Source organism: Nelumbo nucifera, chromosome 6 (genome assembly GCF_055504915.1).
Source record: "Nelumbo nucifera cultivar China Antique chromosome 6, China Antique-T2T, whole genome shotgun sequence".
Taxonomy (NCBI): Eukaryota; Viridiplantae; Streptophyta; class Magnoliopsida; order Proteales; family Nelumbonaceae; genus Nelumbo; species Nelumbo nucifera.
In genome coordinates, this window is record NC_142654.1 from 34,948,817 (window position 1) to 34,969,841 (window position 21,025).

The 21,025-nt window shown below is 40.2% G+C and overlaps 1 protein-coding gene across 1 annotated transcript in view; it reads left to right on the forward strand.

Moving 5' to 3' along the window:
- Positions 1 to 21,025, forward strand: part of LOC104606469 (AP-2 complex subunit mu-like) — a 77,858-nt gene that overhangs the window by 40,067 nt on the left and 16,766 nt on the right. Inside the window, exons 8-10 of the mRNA XM_010271690.3 lie at positions 14,202 to 14,318; positions 20,667 to 20,757; positions 20,834 to 20,976. Coding sequence (XP_010269992.1) covers positions 14,202 to 14,318; positions 20,667 to 20,757; positions 20,834 to 20,976 — 351 coding nt within the window. The remainder of the gene's footprint in view (positions 1 to 14,201; positions 14,319 to 20,666; positions 20,758 to 20,833; positions 20,977 to 21,025) is intronic.

Here is a 21,025-nt window from a genome sequence, read left to right on the forward strand (position 1 = left end):
AAGTATTGATACACCTCTGTGTATCAACAAAGGTGTATCAGTACTTATAACGATACTCCCCCTATTTTTTTATTTCTTTGGTTTTCAATTTCATATATATATATATATATTAAAAAATAGGTTCTCGAAAACACCTGTAAACATGTGTATTGGGGCGACTGGCTTTCACCTTAGTGGTGTGTTCTGTGCAAAGCAGATGGGGAGACTGGTTTTCACCTAATGGTATCGTGCCACTTCGCGAGGTCGTTGTGGGATTGGGCTTTCTCCTTGTTTGGATGCAGCTGGAATCCCCCATCAGACATGCAGGGCCTTTTCGCCCCCTCCTTCTTCAGGTGGCGGTTAAAAAGGGGAAGGACAATGTGGAGAGGAGTAAGGGCTGCAGTATGTTGGACACTATGGGAAGAAAGGAACTCCAGGATATTCTCAGAAACTCAGAGAGGGACAACATATTTGAGGACTATCATACAGTTTAGGGCGGTATAGTGGCTGAAATCTCTGGAAATATTCACAGATTACACTGTGGATGACATGTTGAGGAAGTGGGGTGAAATTGCAAGTTGCACGCAGACCAAGTCAGTACTGAGTGTGGCTTGGACCCCCCCACCTAGTGGATTCTTGAAATTAAACTTTGATGGGTGCAGTAGGGGAAACCCGGGACAATCAGGGATTGGGGGTGTTTTTAGAGATGAAAATGGGGCCATCTCTGCTATGTTCTCAGGCCCAATTGGAGTGGGTGACTCCCTTAGAGTTGAGATATGTGCATTTATGGAAGGAGCTCGGAAAGCTAAGGAATTGAACATCAAGAAACTTATAATTGAAGGGGATTCAGAGGTGGTGATAGGGTGGCTGACCAAAGAACAAAATGATCTTTGGAAGTATAACAATGAGAAGAGGAAATTCAAATGGCTGGTGCGGGAGATGGAAGTTAAGACATGTTGGATTAAGAGATCAGCTATTTCCCTAGCTAACAGTTTAGCAAAACAAGGGGCAGAAAGGGATTCCTTGTTTTGGGTTAAGTTGTAATGTTAGTGTCCTTATATCTTTGTATTTCACTTGTAAATTTTCTTCTTTCCTTTCTTGAAGTTCTTTGTGACTCTTGGAAGATAAGTGTGTTTGTCTTCCACTTGTAAATTTTCTACTAATGAATTAATGAAAGTGTTTTTGATCAAAAAAAAAAAATGTGTATTGGGGCGCTAAAGACCCAATACGGGGTATATCGCATCGTAGTTTTGATGCTTGATTGAATCCTCAAAGACCTCAAAACCTGAACCAATAAGTAAGGGATGAACTTAAAATTTTGTCTAATCAACACATTTTCTTCTTACGGATCTTCTTCCACCTTTTCTTTTCTTCTTTTCTTATAACAAAAGTAGGGGTTCAACCCCTATATTTTTTGAATTTTCTTTCCTTTGTTCCTTTTTCTTCTCATAAAATGTTGATTTTCTAAACTTAAAACATGAAATTTATACTTCTCTTATGAAAATTATGGATAATTATTAAGGAAAGATGGTTATGGAACCTAGCGAACTACCCTAGGATATATGGTTTTACTTAAAAAAAATCCATCGCCTAGGCGACAAGGCGCCCCCCTGTCACCTAGCCTCGCCTTGGTGCCTTAAAAACTATGTTGTAGTCCTTGTACCACAGATAATATCTCAGCCCTTGTAGAGTCTCCATAACCCACTGGACTTGAGAATAAGGATAGAATGTTGCCATCCTTATTCCTCAAGATCCCTCCTATACCCGAAGGTCCTGGATTGCCTTGACTTCTCCCATCAAAGTTCAACTTTACAACTCCTTCCGGAGAGGGTAACCAACTTGGTTGTGTTTTATTTTTCTTGGATGAGGTAGATGCCACTACTGCCCAACTCCTTCGAAGGTCATCACTAGAGTAATCTGCAAAGAGATCAATAGTTTTTAGCCAAAGGATTGCCCTTGTCATTATACAATCCTTTATTTCAGCAATGCTTCTCTCCTTCTCTTGGAAAATTCTAGCATTTCTTTCCTCCCAAATTGTCCATAGGAGGGCTGCCCTAATACATTTCCACATTACTTTCCCTCTCTTTGTTGGCTAACCAAAAAAGGACGGATCAAAAAACAGATTTACTTCAGGAGGCAGGTTTCACTTGTACCCAAACAACATAAAAACCCAACTCCATATATTTTCTGTAAAAGAGCGAGAAATTAGTTGGTGATAACAGTACTCATTATGCACTTTACATAAAATGCACCAATTGGGGGGCAAGCATGAATAAGGTCTCTTTTTTTTGTACATTGTCCACAGTATTAATTTTACCATAATACACTTCCCAGCAAAACCCAACAATTTTAGGTGGAATTGGCCTTGATCAGACTTCTTTAACTGGTAACAACAAAGGGGAAGGTGTATAGCATAGCCACTCGAGGTCAAAGACCAAATTCTTCTATCTGGTTTAGGAGGATCCAAACAAACAAAATCAAGTAAAAGTAAGAGCTCAAAGACAGTAACCGATTCCTCATCCCTCAACCCTCTACGGAACCTAAAATCCCAGTTAAGAGACAATGAGAGAATGGGGGGAGAAATAAACCTCGAAACAAGCACAAAATTACCATTATAGACATCGTACCTTTTTCCAAGGTGTAGTGAGTGAGGCTCGTCGAGATACCCCGGCATCCCAACCAGATTTAGAATAGCCATGGATACTAGCCACCACCTCATGCCACAATCTCTCTTTCTAGAGGCCACCTCCATGACCACTTGCCCAAAAGAGCTTCATTCTTGTTTACTAGGTCCCCTAACCCTAAGCCCCCTTGTTCCTTGCTTTGACTCACCACCTTCCATCTAATCAAATGTTCCCTTTTTTCTACACTTGGCTCCCACAAAAAATTGCCTATCAACTTTTCTATCTTCTTGGCTTCCCTAACAGGTATCCTAAAAACAAACAAAAAGTAGATGGGTAAGTTTGCGAGTGTGGTCCTAATCAAAGTTATTCTTCCCCAGAGAGATATAGTTCTTTTTCTAGGTCACTAGCCTTTTTTTTAAACTTCTTTTCCACTGGGTCCAAAACCTACTTTCCTTTGGATTTGCACCTAGGGGAAGTCCTAGATAGGTCAAGGGCCAAGCAGAAATAGGGCATTCTAAGCATGCAACAATAGACTCCAAGTCCCTTTCATCCACATTTAGCCCCATCACACAAATCTTCTCAAGATTACTTTTCAGGTTTGAGACATTCTCAAAGAGGGTTATTAGATTTCTCAGATTCCTTGCTCTTAACAACTCACATCTCTCGCAAAAGATTATGATATCATCTGCAAATTGAAGGTGGGTAATTGAAACTTGATTTCTTCCTAATCTCCATCTTCTTATCAATCCAACCCTGTCTGCTTTTGACAAAAGTGTACTAAAAACATTAAAAACCAATGTGAAAAGGAAAGGGGACAATGGATCACCTTGTCTCAAGCCCCTACATGCTAGGAAAAAGTCCTTTACTACTCCATTTACTAAACTAAGTAATGGCAAGATGTCAGACAACCACCTATCCACTTGCACCATCTATCCCCAAAACCACACTTTCTGAGCACCTCTAGCAGAAAACTCAATCCACTAAATCATAGGCCTTTTCAAGATCCAATTTGCGAACAAAACCTTGCCTACCCAATCTTCTCATCTCTTCTACACCGGTACCTTCGGCTTTTAAAAAATACCGAACCGAATCCGAACCGACCGGTTTGGTTAACTAGATTCTTGCTTACCCCTAATGGTAGCTATAGATATTTCATCTAGTTTATTGATGATTTTTCATGATATACCTGGATTTACCTTATGCATTCTCATGCTAAAGTGCCTAAACTTGTGCAGCAGTTCCATGAACACATACTCAGTTTAACACCCATATCAAAATATTTCGATCGGACAGTGCTAAGGAATATTTTGGGAAGGACCCTCCCTCCTATCTTGAGAAGTTTGGGGTTGTTTGTCAGAGTTCTTGTGCACATACTTCACAACAAAATGGAGTAGTGGAGAGGAAAAACAAACATATTGTGGAAGTTGATGTCAACAAACCCAGAGCAGAATACAATTTTCTGGGGATGAAGAATGGATGATTTGACCCTACCCCAAGGGTCCTTTATATAGAAAGTGAATTTACAGAAATTATAGAGGGGCCCTTGTAGGGTTGAAGTGAAAATAGTAATAAATAAGAAAACAATACAATAAGGACTACATAAAATGGTACATTAGGGAGTTTCTTCACACTCCCCCTCAAACTGATGTAGAGGCATGAGCATCAGTTTGCTTACTAGGAATAAGTGTCTGGATCTCGTCATGGCCTTTGTAAAGATGTCAACAACTTGCATATCAGAGGCAACATGAGGGAGAGAGATAGAGTTTGTAAGAAACAGATCATGGATAAAGTGGCAGTCCACCTCAATATGCTTTGTCCTTTCATGGAAGATAGGTTTAGATGCAATCTTAATAGCACTAGTGTTATCTGCATACAGAGGAATGGACGTAGGAGAGGAATGTCCTAACTTCTGAAATAAAGATTGAAGCCAAACAACTTCACTGCAAACATATGACATTGCCCTGTACTCTGCTTCCGTAGAGGACTTGGAAACAATCTGTTGTTTCTTGCATTTCCATGATATTAGAGAGTCACCCATGAAGACACACCACTTGGTAGTGGAGCGTTGTGTGTCGGGGCATCCAACCCAATCTGCATCAGCATAGGCCTTCCGTTGGAGAGAAGAAGATGAAGAGAAGAAAAGACCTTGTGATAAAGAACCTCGAATATAGTGCATGATTCGATACACTGCAGTCAGATGAGGTTGACGAGGTGCAAAGACAAACTAACAACTTGAACTGCATGTGAGATGTTAGGACGAGTCATGGTTAGATCGATGAGAGACCCTACAAGTTGCTGATAGAGGGAAGCATCGGGAAGCAGGGAGCCTTTTGATTTGGATAATTTGACATTCAGCTCCAAGGGAGTATCAACCTATTTATTATCACTAAGGTTGGCCAACTTAACAAAATCAGAGGCATACTTGTGTTGGAAAACAAAATAACCTCGGGAGCTCCGCTGGACTTCAAGTCCCAAGAAATAGTTAAGAGGGACGAGATCCTTCATGTGGAAGGAACTATGGAGAAGAGACTTGAGGTCATGGGTTCCTTCTATTATCATCTCCAGTCAATAGTATGTCATCCACATACAGTACGAGAATGGTAAGGCCCCGGGGTCTTTTCCGAACAAAGAGAGAGTAGTCCAATGTGCTTTAGCTATATCCAGCTTGCACAACATCTCTGAATTTTTCAAACCAAGCTCGAGGGGCTTGCTAAAAGAACACCAGCTGTAGTAATCTTGGCTATAGGAGCGAAAGTCTCTTCATAGTCAATGCCATACTCTTGCTTATATCCCTATGCCACAAGCCTGGCTTTGTAATGGTGCAAAGACCCATCAGATTTCAGCTTGATGGAATAAACCCATTTGCTCCCTATAACAGAGCCATCTGAAGGTGTTGGGACAAGGTCCTAGGTGTCATTCTCATGCAAAGCTTGAATCTTTGCATCCATGGCTTCTTTCCACTAAGGGCTTCTACTAGCCTACTGTTAAGAACGGGGAGGGGTCGTAGGCGTAGGAGTTGGATCACGAATCCGCTTGCAAGAGAAGACGAGAAGTTCCTTTTCATCAATGGATGATGGAGAATCCTGTTGTTCAAAATCATGCAAAACTGAAACAGAGGGTGCAGATAACTTGGTAATTCCTAAAAACAAGGAGATATGCTCAAGAAAAATCACATTTCGAGAAATACGAATTCGACGTGCTGAGGAGTCGTAACAAATGAATCCCTTGTGGTTCGGGCTATACCCCACAAAAGAGCACATGACAAATTGAGCTGAAAGCTTTGAACGTTCATGAGGAAGATGAACAGAGCATAGACACCCAAAGATATGAAGATGGGAAAGATTTGGGGGGGGGGATCCAAACATCTTTTGATGAGGAGAAATGTTAGCAAGCACAGATGATGGGATACAATTGATCAGATATATTGCAGTGCTAACGACCTTAACCCAGATGTGGGAGGTGCATGTGATTCTTGTAGGAGAGTCCTTAAAACACTGAGAATGTGACCATTCTTTCTTTTTGCCACACCATTTTGCTAAGGAGTGTTAGGCAACATCGTTGGACTTGTATTCCACGATGTTTCAGGTAAGCCAAAAAATCTCCGTCATTGTGTTCTCCCCCCGAGTTTGAGCGTAAGATTTGCACATTCACTTGGAAACAAACTCGAACCATGTAATGAAACAACCTAAAGGTTGGAAAAACTTCTGATTTGTGTTTGAGAAGGTAGATCCAAGTGTACCTGGTACAATCATCAATAAATAGCACAAAATACTTGTATCCCATCCGAGAAACAACAAAAGCCCAAACATCACTATGAATAATTTCAAAAGGTGAAGTAGCATGTTCAGCTCGGTGAGTGAATGGTAAAATATGACTCTTACTCAAACAACAAGAAACACAAGATGTATCAAAGGATTTCATAGAAGGAATTTTAGTTTTAATAAAACCAAACTCAAACAAGTATTTAAGTTTATCAGAAATCTGATGGAGATTTCTCAAACTCCAATGCAAACATGCGGCCCATTCTATGCCCCTTCCTTTTCACCTTCCCAGTGCATTGGTTCTGAATCAAATAACCATTAGAAGAAAATGTTAGAATATGACCTTCATCAACAAATTGACCAGCTGAAATAAGGTTGGCAGTAAGTTTAGGAACAAGGAAGGTTTTAGCAAGGGACAAGGAATTTGAGGGAAAAAGTTTGATACACAAGTCATCACTCCCAATGATGTCAAGTTTCTCACCATTAGCAGTGGCAATGTGTTTATGGTTGGTTTCAGACATTCCGTTTGAAGGTTTAGGATAGGCCCCAGTCATATGCTTTGTAGCACTAGAATCAATTATCCAAACGGGAGAAGAGCAATAACCGGAGAACTCACCAGATAGCCGATAGCAGAAAAGGCAGATGGGATGGTGGAAGATACCAATTGTTGTATCAATTCTTTATTCATGGAAGCAGAGGATTCTCCCTTGGCAATAGGGGTATTGGACACTCGTCCCTCATACGCTTGATAAGCTCGTGACTGATTCTTCTTCATGGGTCCCTTGGGTGGACGAATTGGGCAATATAGAATGATATGTCCCTGTTGTTTGCAATATGTGCAGACATTCTTCTTTTTGCAATGAGAGGCTATATGTCCATATCCTTGACATTCGTAGCATTGAGTTTTAGAAGGGTCCTTTCCACCAGATTTCTTATTCCCTCGTGCAAGAAAAACAATATCAATCCCTGAATCAGGATGTTTCCTTTCTATGTTTGCAGCAGTTAGGAGTCTAGTTTCTTCCCTCAACAACTCTCCCATCACAGAGTCTAAGTCTAGAAGTGTTTCTCTACTCAAGATATTTGACTTGATTATTTCATACTTAGGTCTCAGCCTCATGAGAAATTGGTTAACTTTCCTATTTTCAAAATGTTTCTGCAAATACTTGACACATTCAACAGGATTAGAGGGTTCAATATGAACAAGTTCATATTCAGCCTAGAGATCAATAAAGCCTGAATAGTATTCTTGTATCTTTTTGTCCCCCTGGCAATAAGCAAAGATTTCAGATTCAATCTGGATTGATGATAAACCTTTTTCAACTAGGCATACATCTCATAGGCAGTCCTCAGTCTTCTCATAGGAACACTAATGTGAGGCACAATGGAGCTCAAAATTCAGGAGAACTTTCCGTTGTCAAGCTTTCATTGTGTATAGGCTTTACTATCAACCTCAGCCTCATCAGGTTTACTTACAGTCCCATTCAAGTAACCTTCAAGTCCCTTTCCCTCAACATAGAAATCAAAATGGAACTTCCACATATTGTAGTTAGTTCCATCAAATTTTATAGGGAGAAAATCAACCTTTTCAGCTATCATTAACGAGCAAAAAAAACAACCCAGAATATCAGTACTGATGTTGGAAAAGTACTCAAATCAGCAATGAACAAGGCAGAAAAAAATTACTTAAGCTGAACACAGTATCCTTCAGAAAAGTAAAATGAGGGCTGAGGCATGAAATACAGACAAATCCAATGCAACTTCAGCAGGAAACTTTAGAGAAGAATGAAAAATCCTCCAATAGCACCACAGAATTAGGGCAACACATACTAGGGTTCCAAGGACTGATAAGAGAAGAAAATACCCTAGGGCAGCACAAAAACTAGGGTTCCAAGGACTGATAATAGTCGATTATGACAATAGTGTGATGCACCAACCTGAAATGAAAAGTTTTCCAGATCAGTTTTGTAGAGAGGACCTGATGTCTGTTGAAGTTCCTAAGTCAGAATAAGAAACCAGGTTCGAATACTGCTGCTGTTGTGGGAGGAAGCAGCCAGACTGTTGAGTCTCTTTAATCTGTGACTGTTCGGAACTGAACCACAGAGAGAAAGGCTGCTGCCGCCCATGAGAAATCAGTACACAGTCAGAGGAAGAAAACAAAACTGCTGCCGTCTAGGAGAGAAGACTGGAACACCTCCAAGACTTGTCAGTTTCTGGTGATTTTCTGAGGGAAAGAAGGTTCTGGGCGACACAGCTGGTCAGAAATCTTTCCAGACAGAAGCCTTCAAGAGGAACCAGGGTTAGAAGAGCCCTAACACCAGCCAAAAGCACCCTGAGAATAGAAACCCTAATATGCCCAACGAATGAGCAAGGAAAGAACAGCCTGCTCTGATACCATGTCAACAGACCCAGAGCAGAATACAAAATTCTCAGGGTCCTTTATATAGAAAGTGAAATTACAGAAATTACAGAGAGGCCCTTGTAGGGCAACACAATTTAGAGAATTTATAGAGAGGCCCTTGTAGGGCTGAAGTGAAAATAATAATAAATAAGAAAACAATACAATAAGGACTACAATAAAATGGTACATCAGGGAGTTTTTTCACAGTTGCAAGGAGCATCCTTTTCGCTACCCATGTTCCTGTGAAGTTTTGGGGTGGTGCAATTTTAATAGCTACTTTCAAGAGAGGTGTGCCTTCCTTCATTACATCAGAAGAGTAGCTAGCAGATTTTCTAACTAAGGGAGTTCCAAAGGAAATGCTTCAATATTATGTAAGCAAGATGGGCATGATTGACATTTATGCTTAGCTTGAGGGGGAGTGTAGGAGAGGTGTGCTTAAGTTTATCTTTGTTGGTTATGGGCCTTAGTTATGTTTTTTTTTCTTTAATTATTTCTTTAGTGCTGGTTGCCCCATTAAGGGCATCCGGATAATTGTACTTAATTTTAGAATTAAGTTAATAAAAGAGATCAAGGGGGCTACAGTGAGAGGTTCGAACTCTTCTTTTCTCTCTTCCCTTCTCTTCTTCTTCTACAACCTACTGCTGAAACCTCTTTCTTCTTCATTCTCTTCCTTTCTTTCTTTATTTTCCTATATTTTCTGAATTACTATAGGTGTATTTCTTAACTACTATAAAGGAGTTGTCAGCCATTTAGTTAGAAGAATATTTTGAAGCAATGTTTTCAATTTCAACTTACCGTTGAACTTGATGGGTGAACTGTTCAAACCATATATGGTCCCATTGTCGGTTCTAGTTTTCCTAAAACTCAAAAATTGACAGAAAACCGTTTGACCTGGGTGGTTGAACCATTGACCCGGTTGACCTGGTCACCGGTCACGAGTTACAACTTACAATGTATTGAAAACTTCTGGAGGCCATAACTTTGTGCTTAATTGTCTGATTGGGGTTATCTTTTTTTTATAAATTTTTGGTAACTTTTTGAGATCTACGCGTTCTGAGGTGCCACTGCCCTACTATTTTTGCCAAAAAACAACTTTTTGGCCTCAAATCTTAATTCTTAGTTTTTTACAAATAAAAAAAATTAAAAATTGAAATAAAAATGTTTTTTAGGGGAAGAAATAAAAAATATTAATTCGATGTAAAATAAAACATACATATGTATATATACATATGTTACATGTAGAATGTAATTATATATTATTTGTTCTATATAACATATTGTATACGCATATAATATATTTATGTATTTATATATATTGATGACATGGCATGGTCTGACTTGTACGACCCAGACAATCGAACCACTGACCCATGACCTGGAGGCAAAAATGGTTCAGCCTCCAGGTCAATTTTTAAAACACTGGCCTGAGGGAATAAGAATTGTGTTCTAGGGATTATTAGAATGTTACTGTCTCAACACTTTAAGAGACCATTTGATCCTTGATCTGACAATTTGGTGTCATAATCTCTGAGAAAAGTCCTGGAATGTTGGCAGAAGAAGAAGTCTGAAAGAGCATTTTTCTTATCAAAATCAAATATGGATTCCCTAATTGCCAAACTCCGTGTAACAGATTTCTGGTCTCCATGCAAACTTCCATTTCAATAATTCAAATATCTAGTTTTATACTGATAACTGTTTCATGACCAGGTGCTTTCCATATTTCTATTGTGTGTGTACTCAGTTTAGGAACCACATCTAATCATCATTCTAAATTCTCTCTTTAGCTATACATACTCTAACCTCTAAGATTGGTATTGTACTCCCAATTCTATCATACTTGTATACTGGAGGTTATTGTACTTTATGGGCACTTGGTTTTTATTAATGAAGATTCAAACATCTAAACACATTATTAGGTTATTAAATCTATTCTCCTGGTTTGAAAAATATACATCAACCTTGATGAAACTGATTGGTTCTCTTTGATATTACTCTTTTATACAAATTTGTCATGATAAACTTTGTTCTTATAAAATAGAAATTTACAGTTATTGATAAAAGGCTGTGTTCTTTTAAAATTGACATGTGTGTGTTTATGTGATGATGGGATTCCTGCAAGCAAAAACTCTGCACACCATGAAAGCATGGCAATCCTGTTGCACCTTAAACATCTCCCCATGAATTTAACATAAACGTATGGGAGATATTCCAAATGTGCGGCTGGATGCTATGTGAGCAGAGTTTTTGCTTGCAGGAGATCCAGGCTCGTGTGTGTGTGGGGGGGGGGGTGGTGCGCTTGTGTGTGCATGTAAAGTCATTCATGTACATATTGATTTATGAGTGATAAGCTTGTTTTTCTTGGATTTCATTTTCTGTCTATCTGAAGTGCATCTTGCTTCTTTTTGCCCATGCCTTTCTTTCTAGACTATACTGAGCATTATATCTTGCCCGTTAAGGAATCATCTTTATTAATGGGTTGTCTCTACTTGTAGTTTAAAACTGCTCATTTTTAGCATATGGTTGATCTATGAGTGATAATTTCTTGGATTTGATTCTCTGGCAACTTGAACTGCATCTTGCTTCATTTGTTCCTGTCTTTCTACCCTATTTTTAAATATTACATCTTGCCCGTCAAAGGAATGATAATTCTTAATGATCTGACTGTACTTTTAGCTTGAAGTTGCTTATTCCTTGGGGCTGCAAAAAGATTGGATTCAAATTGGATATAATAAGTTCCAAATTTGAACTGTTAATATGTGGATTCAAATTGAAACTTGTCAATTATATCTTATTAATAAGATATTTGTTACACATTGAAGAAATGATTTGTTACACATTGAAGGGGCTAGAAGAGCTCAGGGTAGACCAAAAAGAAACATGGGTAGAAGTAGTAAGTTATGATTTAAGCACTAATAATTTAACAGTAGATATGGCGTTGAATAGAATGGATTGGCAAAACAGGATTCATGTAACAATCGGTCCCATATAGTTGGGATTAGGCATGGATGATGATGATGCTTTTAAATTACTTTGATATTGTATATCATGAATTATAAATAACATCAATGGAAAATAAAGCAATTAAAGTGGTTCATTGGATCAAGGTCTCCTTGCTCCATTCTCCCTTTAGTGCACTAGAACCTTCCTAATCAGGATCATATCAAGTTGAACTTTGGCAGATACAGAGTGGTAAGCCCAAAAACATGAGGCATTGGAAGAGTATTCAAAAACTGTTTTGGAAAGATCTCAGCCATGTAGTGAGGCCCCATAGAAATTGGGGTTCTACCAGAGATGAAAAGAATGCAGTCTTATGGGGGTTGAGATTGAACAGTTCACTCAATTCTAGGAACTTGGTGGCAGAAGAGGACTTCAAAGTGGCAGTGAGAGATGGCTAAAAAAAGCTACCAATAGCTCATCACAGCAAATTCATCAGTCAAAGATCAGAAAATTCCTTGGCTGATTCATTAGCTAAACAAGGGATAAGTAGGGGCCAAATGTTTTGAGGATATTTATATTTATAGGACAATAACTTGTATCTCAAAAGGAAGGGATTAGGTAGCTTATTCTAGCCTATTGTAGAGACACTATGGGTTGCCTTGGTTGGGAGCGCATTTATGTTATGTATCTTATGTATAATATCATTATTTTCTTTCTTGTATACAGTCTTTTGTTCTTTGTATTAGAGAAGGGCATAACTGTTCTTTCTCTCTTGTACTCTCTTGATATATAATACATCTCTTTTGGAAATGTGGTCACTGAGAGACACACCCTTTCAGCTTCTTGTGCATTCTTCGAACTGACTCTGACATGGCAACAGAGAAAAGAAAGAAACATTCTCAAGAAAGACAACATTTCTAGAGTTCCGAATCCATCGAGCACAAGGGTCATAACAGAGAAACCCCTTGTGATCCAAGCTATATCCCATGAAGACACACAAAGCTGAATGTGGAGTATGATTTGTGCATTCATGAGGAGGTAGATGTACAAAACACATGTAGCCAAAAACATGAAGCAAATGGAAGTTTGGGGGCCAATGAAATAAGCATTGAAAAGGAGAGATGTCATAGAGAATACAAGAGAGAAGCAAGTTAATGATGTATACAGTAGTGCTGTCTGCCTCTTCCCAAAAGCGAGTAAGTGCATGTGCTACAAGGTTCTTACAAAACTCAATATGTGGCCATTCTTCCATTCTGCCACCCCATTTTGTTGTGGGGTCCTAGGACATGATCTCTATGATTGAATTTCCTGTTCCTTTAAGTAATCCCCCTCCCCCCAAACTGGTCAAACATCATTGTGAATCAACTAAAAAGGAATAGAAGAATGTGTAGTAGTAGATAGAAAAGGTAAAACATGACCTTTTAATCAAACCACATGAAATGCAAGATTTATTAATGTGAGCAAAAGAAGTTTTTGTAGAAGACAAACAAACAGGACCAAATAGAAATGGTTTCTTAACATAAGGGTGGCCAAGGTGCTTATGCCAAAGATGCCACTCATTATTTCTATAAACAAGTTCAATACTAGAGGTAGAAAGTAAACACAAAGAAGTAGGCAAAGTTTGAGATTTCTCGAACTCCAAAGCAAATATCCAGCCCAGTCTATGCCCTTCCCCCTCACCGTCCCAGTTTGGTGGTCTTGAATCAAACATCCATCATGAGAAAAAGAAACTATGTTACCATCCTATACCGATTGACCGGAAGAAGTTAAATTAGTAGTAAATTTTGGAACAAGAAAGGTTTTAGGGAGATGAACTGTGAAGAAGAGGAGGTATGCAACGTCAAGTCATTATAACCAAGAATCACAAATTTTTAACCATTTGCCATAATAATGTGTTTATTAAAGGATTGGGTTTAAAATACTGACCAGGGTATAACTTGACATCAGTTTGAGGTGAGGGGTGTAGAGACACTATGGACTGACTTGGTTGGGAGCACATTTTATCATGTATCTTACATAAGTACCATTATTTTCTTTCTTGTATACATAGTCTTTTATTCTTTGTATTAGAGAAGGCCATAACTGTCCTTTCTCTCTTAGTACATCTCTTTTGGGTGTGTGGTCACTGAGAGATTCACCCTTTCAGCTTCCCGTGCACTCTTCGAACTGACTCTGACACTTGTATCATTGGGGTGCTTACGTTTATTGTATGTAGCATTTCTTTTACTGATAATTAATAAAATTTAACTGTTACCCATAAAAAAATATAATAGTAATAACATCAATGAGACCAAAATCCATGACTTTTTAGTAAACATACAACACTCAAACCATGTTTGCTAATATATAGGTATTATTTTAAGTGGATCAAATTCAGATCACCTTAATCATATTGGATTTGAATATGTATTTGGACAAATGGATACTTTTTGCAGCCTTATTATTTGTAGAATATGTTTTTTTTTTGGTAACTGAGTACTTGAATGTGTTGCTTCTTTGCAGTGGCAAAACTATTGAACTCGATGATGTTACTTTCCACCATTGCGTAAACCTGACAAGGTTCAATTCAGAGAAAACAGTCAGTTTTGTGCCGCCTGATGGTGAATTTGAATTGATGAAGTAAGTTGGATGTTCTTTCCTTTGAAGGAACTGAAAACACCTTTACTTTTTTATTTATTGTCATAGTTTCTCTTAGCTACATTGGACTTTGGAGTAATAACTGTTGAAGTTTGACCTGCCATAGAATTCTGTCTTGTTCGTTGACTGTAGAGTAAAGTAGACAGCAAGAAGTAGGAGAGGAAAGAAGAAAAGAGAGAAGAGAGAGAAGAGAGAAAGGCTGGTTCAAATTAGGGAAAAAAGTTAATCCCTTGATTCGGCCAGACCTGTTATGATATTATTAACTTATTGGAAAAGACTTGAGTGCCCTTCTTTAAGTAAGAGGCACTCGAACTAATATAACAGTACACATCAGCATTTTCAACAAGTACAAAGACTGAAATACCCCTTCACTAACACCACTAACACTCCCCCTCAAGCTGGTGAGTATATATCATATAATCCCAGCTTGTTACATATGTAGTCCACTCTCCCCCGACTCAAGCCTTTTGTAAACAAGTCTGCCCACTGGTTTCCCGTACTAACATATGCAGTTTCTATCACCCCATTCAGCACCTTCTCTCTCACAAAATGATAGTCAACTTCGATGTGCTTGGTTCTTTCATGAAACACTGGATTGGAAGAGATATGAACCGCTGCCTGATTGTCACAATAGAGCTTCATTGGAGTACTGATGTCATATCCTATCTCCTGTAGAAGGTTCCTCAGCCACACTAGTTCACAAGCAGTATGTGCCATGGCCCTATATTCTGCTTCTGCACTGCTTCTTGCCACAACTGTTTGCTTCTTACTTTTCCATGTTACCAGGTTACCCCCCAGAAAGGTGCAATAGCCTGTGGTAGATCGTCTATCAGACATAGAACCTGCCTAATCAGCATCGGTGTATCCTTCTACTACCAGTTTTCCACCATTTCTGTACAGTAAACCACGACCAGGAGCTCCTTTCAGATACCTCACAATCCTTAGCACTGCATTCCAATGTGGGACCAAAGGTTTCTGCATGAACTGACTCACCACACTAACCGCAAATGAAATATCTGGCCGAGTAATGGTTAGATAGTTTAGTTTGCCTACAAGTCGTCGGTATCTGCCAGGCTCTTCAAACACTTCACCTATATCACTGCTCAGCCTCGTATTTGTTTCCATAGGTGTCTCAGCCGGTTTAGTACCCAACAATCCTGTTTCTTCCAGTAAATCAAGCACATATTTCCTCTGGCACAAATTAATGCCATGCTTAGATCTTGCTACCTCTATGCCCAAAAAGTATTTCAACTTGCCAAGGTCCTTTGTCTGAAAGTGTTCCTGTAGGAATGCCTTCAATCTGTCAATGCCCATTTTATCATTCCCAGTCACAACGATATCATCCACATACACCACCAATATTATTTTACCTGTCGAAGAGTCAAGACTGAAGACAGAGTGATCAACTTGGCACTGTTTCATACCAAACTTCTTGACCACCTCACTGAACCTACCAAACCATGCTCGAGGGGACTGTTTAAGTCCATAAATAGCCTTCTTAAGTCTGCATACCTTACCATCCTCCCCCTGAGCAACAAATCCGGGTGGTTGCTCCATGTAGACCTCCTCGAGCAAATCCCCATGCAAAAAGGCATTTTTGATATCGAGCTGATGGAGAGGCCAACCAGACATAGCTGCAAGAGAGATGACGACACGAACTGACCCTATCTTAGCAACCGGGGAGAACGTCTCCGTGTAGTCAATGCCATAGGTTTGGGAGTACCCTTTGGCAACCAGCCGCGCCTTCAGGCGCTCAACACGACCATCTGGCAAGTACTTAACACTATACACCCACTTACAACCGACAGCCTGCTTCCCAGGAGGAAGAGCGGTGAGATCCCAAGTGTGATTATGATGCAAAGCAGAGAGCTCTTCTTCCATAGCACGGCACCACTCTGGAGAGGTAAGGGCTTCCTAGACATCCTTAGGAACAACCACGGAGGATAACAAAGATATGAACAGGCGATGGGAAGCGGAGAGGTGGGTAAGTGAAACAAAATTGGAAATAGGGTGAAGGGTGCAAGTACGCTTACCTTTCCGTAAGGCAACAGGAAGATCTAGGTCGGAGGCTGGTGTCGGAGCTGGAGCTGGATCTGTCGACGGTGATGAAGCTGGAGGAGCTGCAGCCGGTACACGTGGGCGATGTGTATACACGTGACGGATGGGTGGACGGTCAACCAATGGTGGCACCGGAGGCAAGGACGTAGGCATGACTGGAACCAGAGGAGGTGGATCAGCCACAGGAAGAGGAAGAGGAGGTGGTGATGTGGGGGAAGCAGCAGCACCGGACCCCACGAAGAACGGAGTAGACTCGAAGAATGTAACATCAGCACATACCAAGGAACGACGAGAACTAGGATGATAACACTTGTACCCTTTCTGAGTTCGGGAATAACCAAGGAAGATACACTTCACGGAACGTGCATCTAACTTGTCAGTCCCGGGACTCAGATTATGAACGAAGCAGACACACCCAAATACCCGAGGAGAAAGTGGAAACGGAGACATGTTGGGGAATAAGACACTAAAAGGAGAACGACCATCAAGGGTAGATGTGGGCATCCGATTAATTAAGAAACAAGAGGTGAGCATTGCATCGCTCCAAAAAGTTTTGGGAACATTCATGTGGTGCATGAGGGAGCGTGCCGTTTCTACAAGATGGCGGTTCTTTCTCTCAGCAACCCCATTTTGTTGCGGAGTATAGGTACATGAAGTTTGGTGTGTAATGCCATGTTGATCCAAGTATTCTCGAAAAGATGAAGACAAGTATTCACGACCATTATCAGAACGGAAAATTTTGATGTGAACACCAAATTGATTGCGGATCTCAGCATAAAATTTCTGGAAGATGGAAAATAATTCACTTCTTTCTTTCATTAAATAGAGCCACGTCATTCTTGAACAGTCATCAACAAAAATAACAAAATATCGGTATCCATTATATGACATCACTTTATAAGGACCCCAAACATCTGAATGAATTAAAGAAAAAAGACTCGACACACGGTTATCGACCCTAGAACGAAAGGGAACACGATGGTGTTTCCCAAATTGACAAGACTCACAATCTAAAACAGAAAGTTGACTCAATGAAGGGACTAAGGACTGCAACACTTTCAGTGAAGGATGACCAAATCTACAGTGCCATTGGAGAGGAGAAATGGATGACTGAAGAGCCGTTGACGTTCGTCCACCACCATCAAGATAATACAGTCCACCGGCTTCATGCCCTCCACCAATCTTCATCCCCGTCTTGAGATCCTGAAAAACACACATAGAAGGGTAAAAAGTGATGGAGCACTTAAGGGACTTGGTCAGCTTACTAACAGACATAAGATAAATGGAAGCTTAGGTACATATAAAACAGAGGATAGGGATACAGGGTCTAGGTCAACATTACCAACACCACAGATAGATGACGTGGAGCCATTAGCAAGGGTAACAGATTGTGATGTTGAGCAATGAGTGAGAGATGAAAACACACCTGGAGTTCCCGTCATGTGATCGGAGGCTCCAGAGTCAATAATCCAGGGGTTGGGTGTGGATGCCAAACAAGCCATACCTGAGTGTGCAAAGGAAGCTGTGTTCTGCTGCGACTTGGATTGAACAAACCTCTCATACTCATCACGAGGAACACTCACCATCTCCTTGCCTGGACCATCTGAGGGAGTAGAAGGCATCGGGTCAGCTGACCATTTCTCCTGTGTAGAGCTGAAACTGGTGTCACTAGTCATGGCATGGTTGGCCCACGTCGAGGGAGGACCATGTAAGTCATAGCAGTAGTTAATGGTATGTCCATCCAAACCACAGTGAGTACACTTCCGTGGACCCGAGCCACGTCCTCTACCACGAACTCCCCCTGAATCTCTGCCTCCAGTATGACCACCACCACGGATATGTGTAGATCCACCACTACCACTCCTGCCAGGCTGGGTTCCTCGAGTCCCACTTCTGCCACCTCGACCTCTTGACACTGCAAATGCTGATTTATCGGAGACATTAGAGTCCATAGATCCAATGGAAGCCCTCCGAAGACGAGCAAACACCTCCTCTAAAGATGGAAGAGCAGATCCCCCTAGTATCTGGGCTCGTACAGGTTCATACTCAGACTTCAGCCCCACTAGAAACCGTCTCACATCAAGCTGCTCTCGCTGTTGCTGTTGAACTTTGACATCTGAAGTGAGAGGATGATAGACATTTAACTCATTACGGATATTCCTCACATTGGCATAGTACTCCTCAAGGCTCTGATTTCCCTGTTGCAGATTGAAGTATTCCTGATACAGTTGATATACCCTAGTGGTATTATCCTGACCTGAATACAGTTTCTTAGCATGATCCCACACCTCTTTGGCTGTGTCAAGAAACATAAAGTTCACACTGATTTTGGGTTCTATACTGTTCCACAACCATGTAATGATCTGTGCATCTTCCTGTTCCTAGTCTTCATACTCCTGAGAATTAGCGGGGGGTTTCTCCTCTCTTATATGCTTCACTTTCTTCTTCGCCTTCAGAAAAACCTCTACAAACTTGGCCCAAGGGACATAATTCTCTCCATTCAGTTTAATGGAGGTCATTTGGACATTCAGGTAGTCAGTAGATATCATGACACTAGGTTTACTATCACTGTTATCTGCCATTGCCGAACTCCCTTAATTCTGAGCACTGAATTAGGAGCACTACACACTGCACACTACACACAGACACTTCACCGAAATCTGCACACTGATTTCAACAGCTGAGAACTGCAACACCACAAACCCTACTCACCGAAATCTGTACACTGATTTCAGCAGTATTAAATGCTGAAAACTACAACACCACAACCCCTACTCACCGAGGTCTACACACTGATTTCAGCGATATCAAAAGCTGAAAACCACACTTGTAACATCACCAACATTAATCCACAACTATAGGAAGTTTCACCATTCAGTAGACACTATTGCTATTCGAATCACACACAAACCAGAATAAACCCTAGCATAAACCCTAGCATACTGCAATCTGAAAACCCATCATGCGAACTGTACTACACCTCTCATGTATTCCAAAAAAAATATATAAAAAAAACTTTACCTCATCGCCTGAAGGCCAACCATACGAAGGGCTGAGACACCACTGCACCACACGTACCAGCCCTAACTAGGGCTTAGAAACCACAGCAACCAATCACCAACGACACAATCGGAGGCATAGAGACCTCCTAGGGAAGAGGGCGATCACTCCTTTTCAGCCCTTTTCCCAGTCTCCAACTCACAACTGAAAACCACAAGTGAAACCCTAATTCGAATGCGTAGAAGGCAGAATTCTAGCAAGTCTGATTTGGTGAACCTAGCTCTGATACCATGTTGAAGTTTGACCTGCCATAGAATTCTGTCTTGTTCGTTGACTGTAGAGTAAAGTAGACAGCAAGAAGTAGGAGAGGAAAGAAGAAAAGAGAGAAGAGAGAGAAGAGAGAAAGGCTGGTTCAAATTAGGGAAAAGAGTTAATCCCTTGATTCGGCCAGACCTGTTATTATATTATTAACTTATTGGAAAAGACTTGAGTGCCCTTCTTTAAGTAAGAGGCACTCGAACTAATATAACAGTACACATCAGCATTTTCAACAAGTACAAAGACTGAAATACCCCTTCACTAACACCACTAACAATAACAATAGAAATGTTATTTTCTTCGTAGCCACTTGGGTAACATGTGGATGTTTATTTGCAAAATGGGGTTTGATTCAATGAGGGGCCTTTCACATGAAGGCGCAGTTTACTGTTGCCATATTAGAATCTACTTGGTATCTCTACCTTGCCTTGTATTGGCTTAAGTCCCATCTGATGCTTCTCTGGTTGAGTAAAAACACCTTCATGTGAGGGACCCCTTAAGGAATCACAATGTTTTGTAAGTTTCTTCTGTTTTGACTATTTCTATATTTTCACTTTTGGATAATGTAATTTTATATTTAAGATGGTTCTGCACTTTTTGATAAGTGCTGATTTGCAGTTCTTTCTATCTTATGTTAATAAAATTCAATCTTTTAGAAAATGAATTGAAGTTGTTGCAGGTCCACTCAATGATTTCCCCTATCCATGGTTTTGTACTCGGCAACTTGTGTGTCTACATGTTTCTGGTTGTATTATCCACTTTCTTTGTTGCATGAAACCATTTGATGTGGTGGCACATTCTTGCCTCCATTCAACCTCATTTTAAATTTCTTTGTTCCAGTATGTATATTTTATACTCTGACTACTGATGCAATAATTAAATAATTAAAATGGGCTTTTGCCTTCTTTGTCTTTCTTAACATTTCCTTTTTAATGATAATATTTGTTTGTCTAGGTATCGTATTACTGAAGGTGTTAATCTTCCGTTTCGAGTGTTGCCAACAATCAAGGAATTGGGTAGGACACGTATGGAAGTAAATGTTAAAGTGCGTACTTGCATACCAAATGATGCATATTTCATGTTTTCATGTCTTGGACCTCTTTAATAGTGTCAATGTTCAGGTGAAGAGTGTGTTTGGTGCAAAAATGTTTGCACTTGGAGTTGTAATCAAGGTTCCAGTGCCAAAGCAAACTGCAAAAACAAGTTTTCAAGTGACATCCGGTCGAGCTAAGTACAATGCTTCTATTGATTGCTTGGTTTGGAAGTGAGTATTTAGCATCTAGGATTTGTGAAATATATGTATATGTCACTGT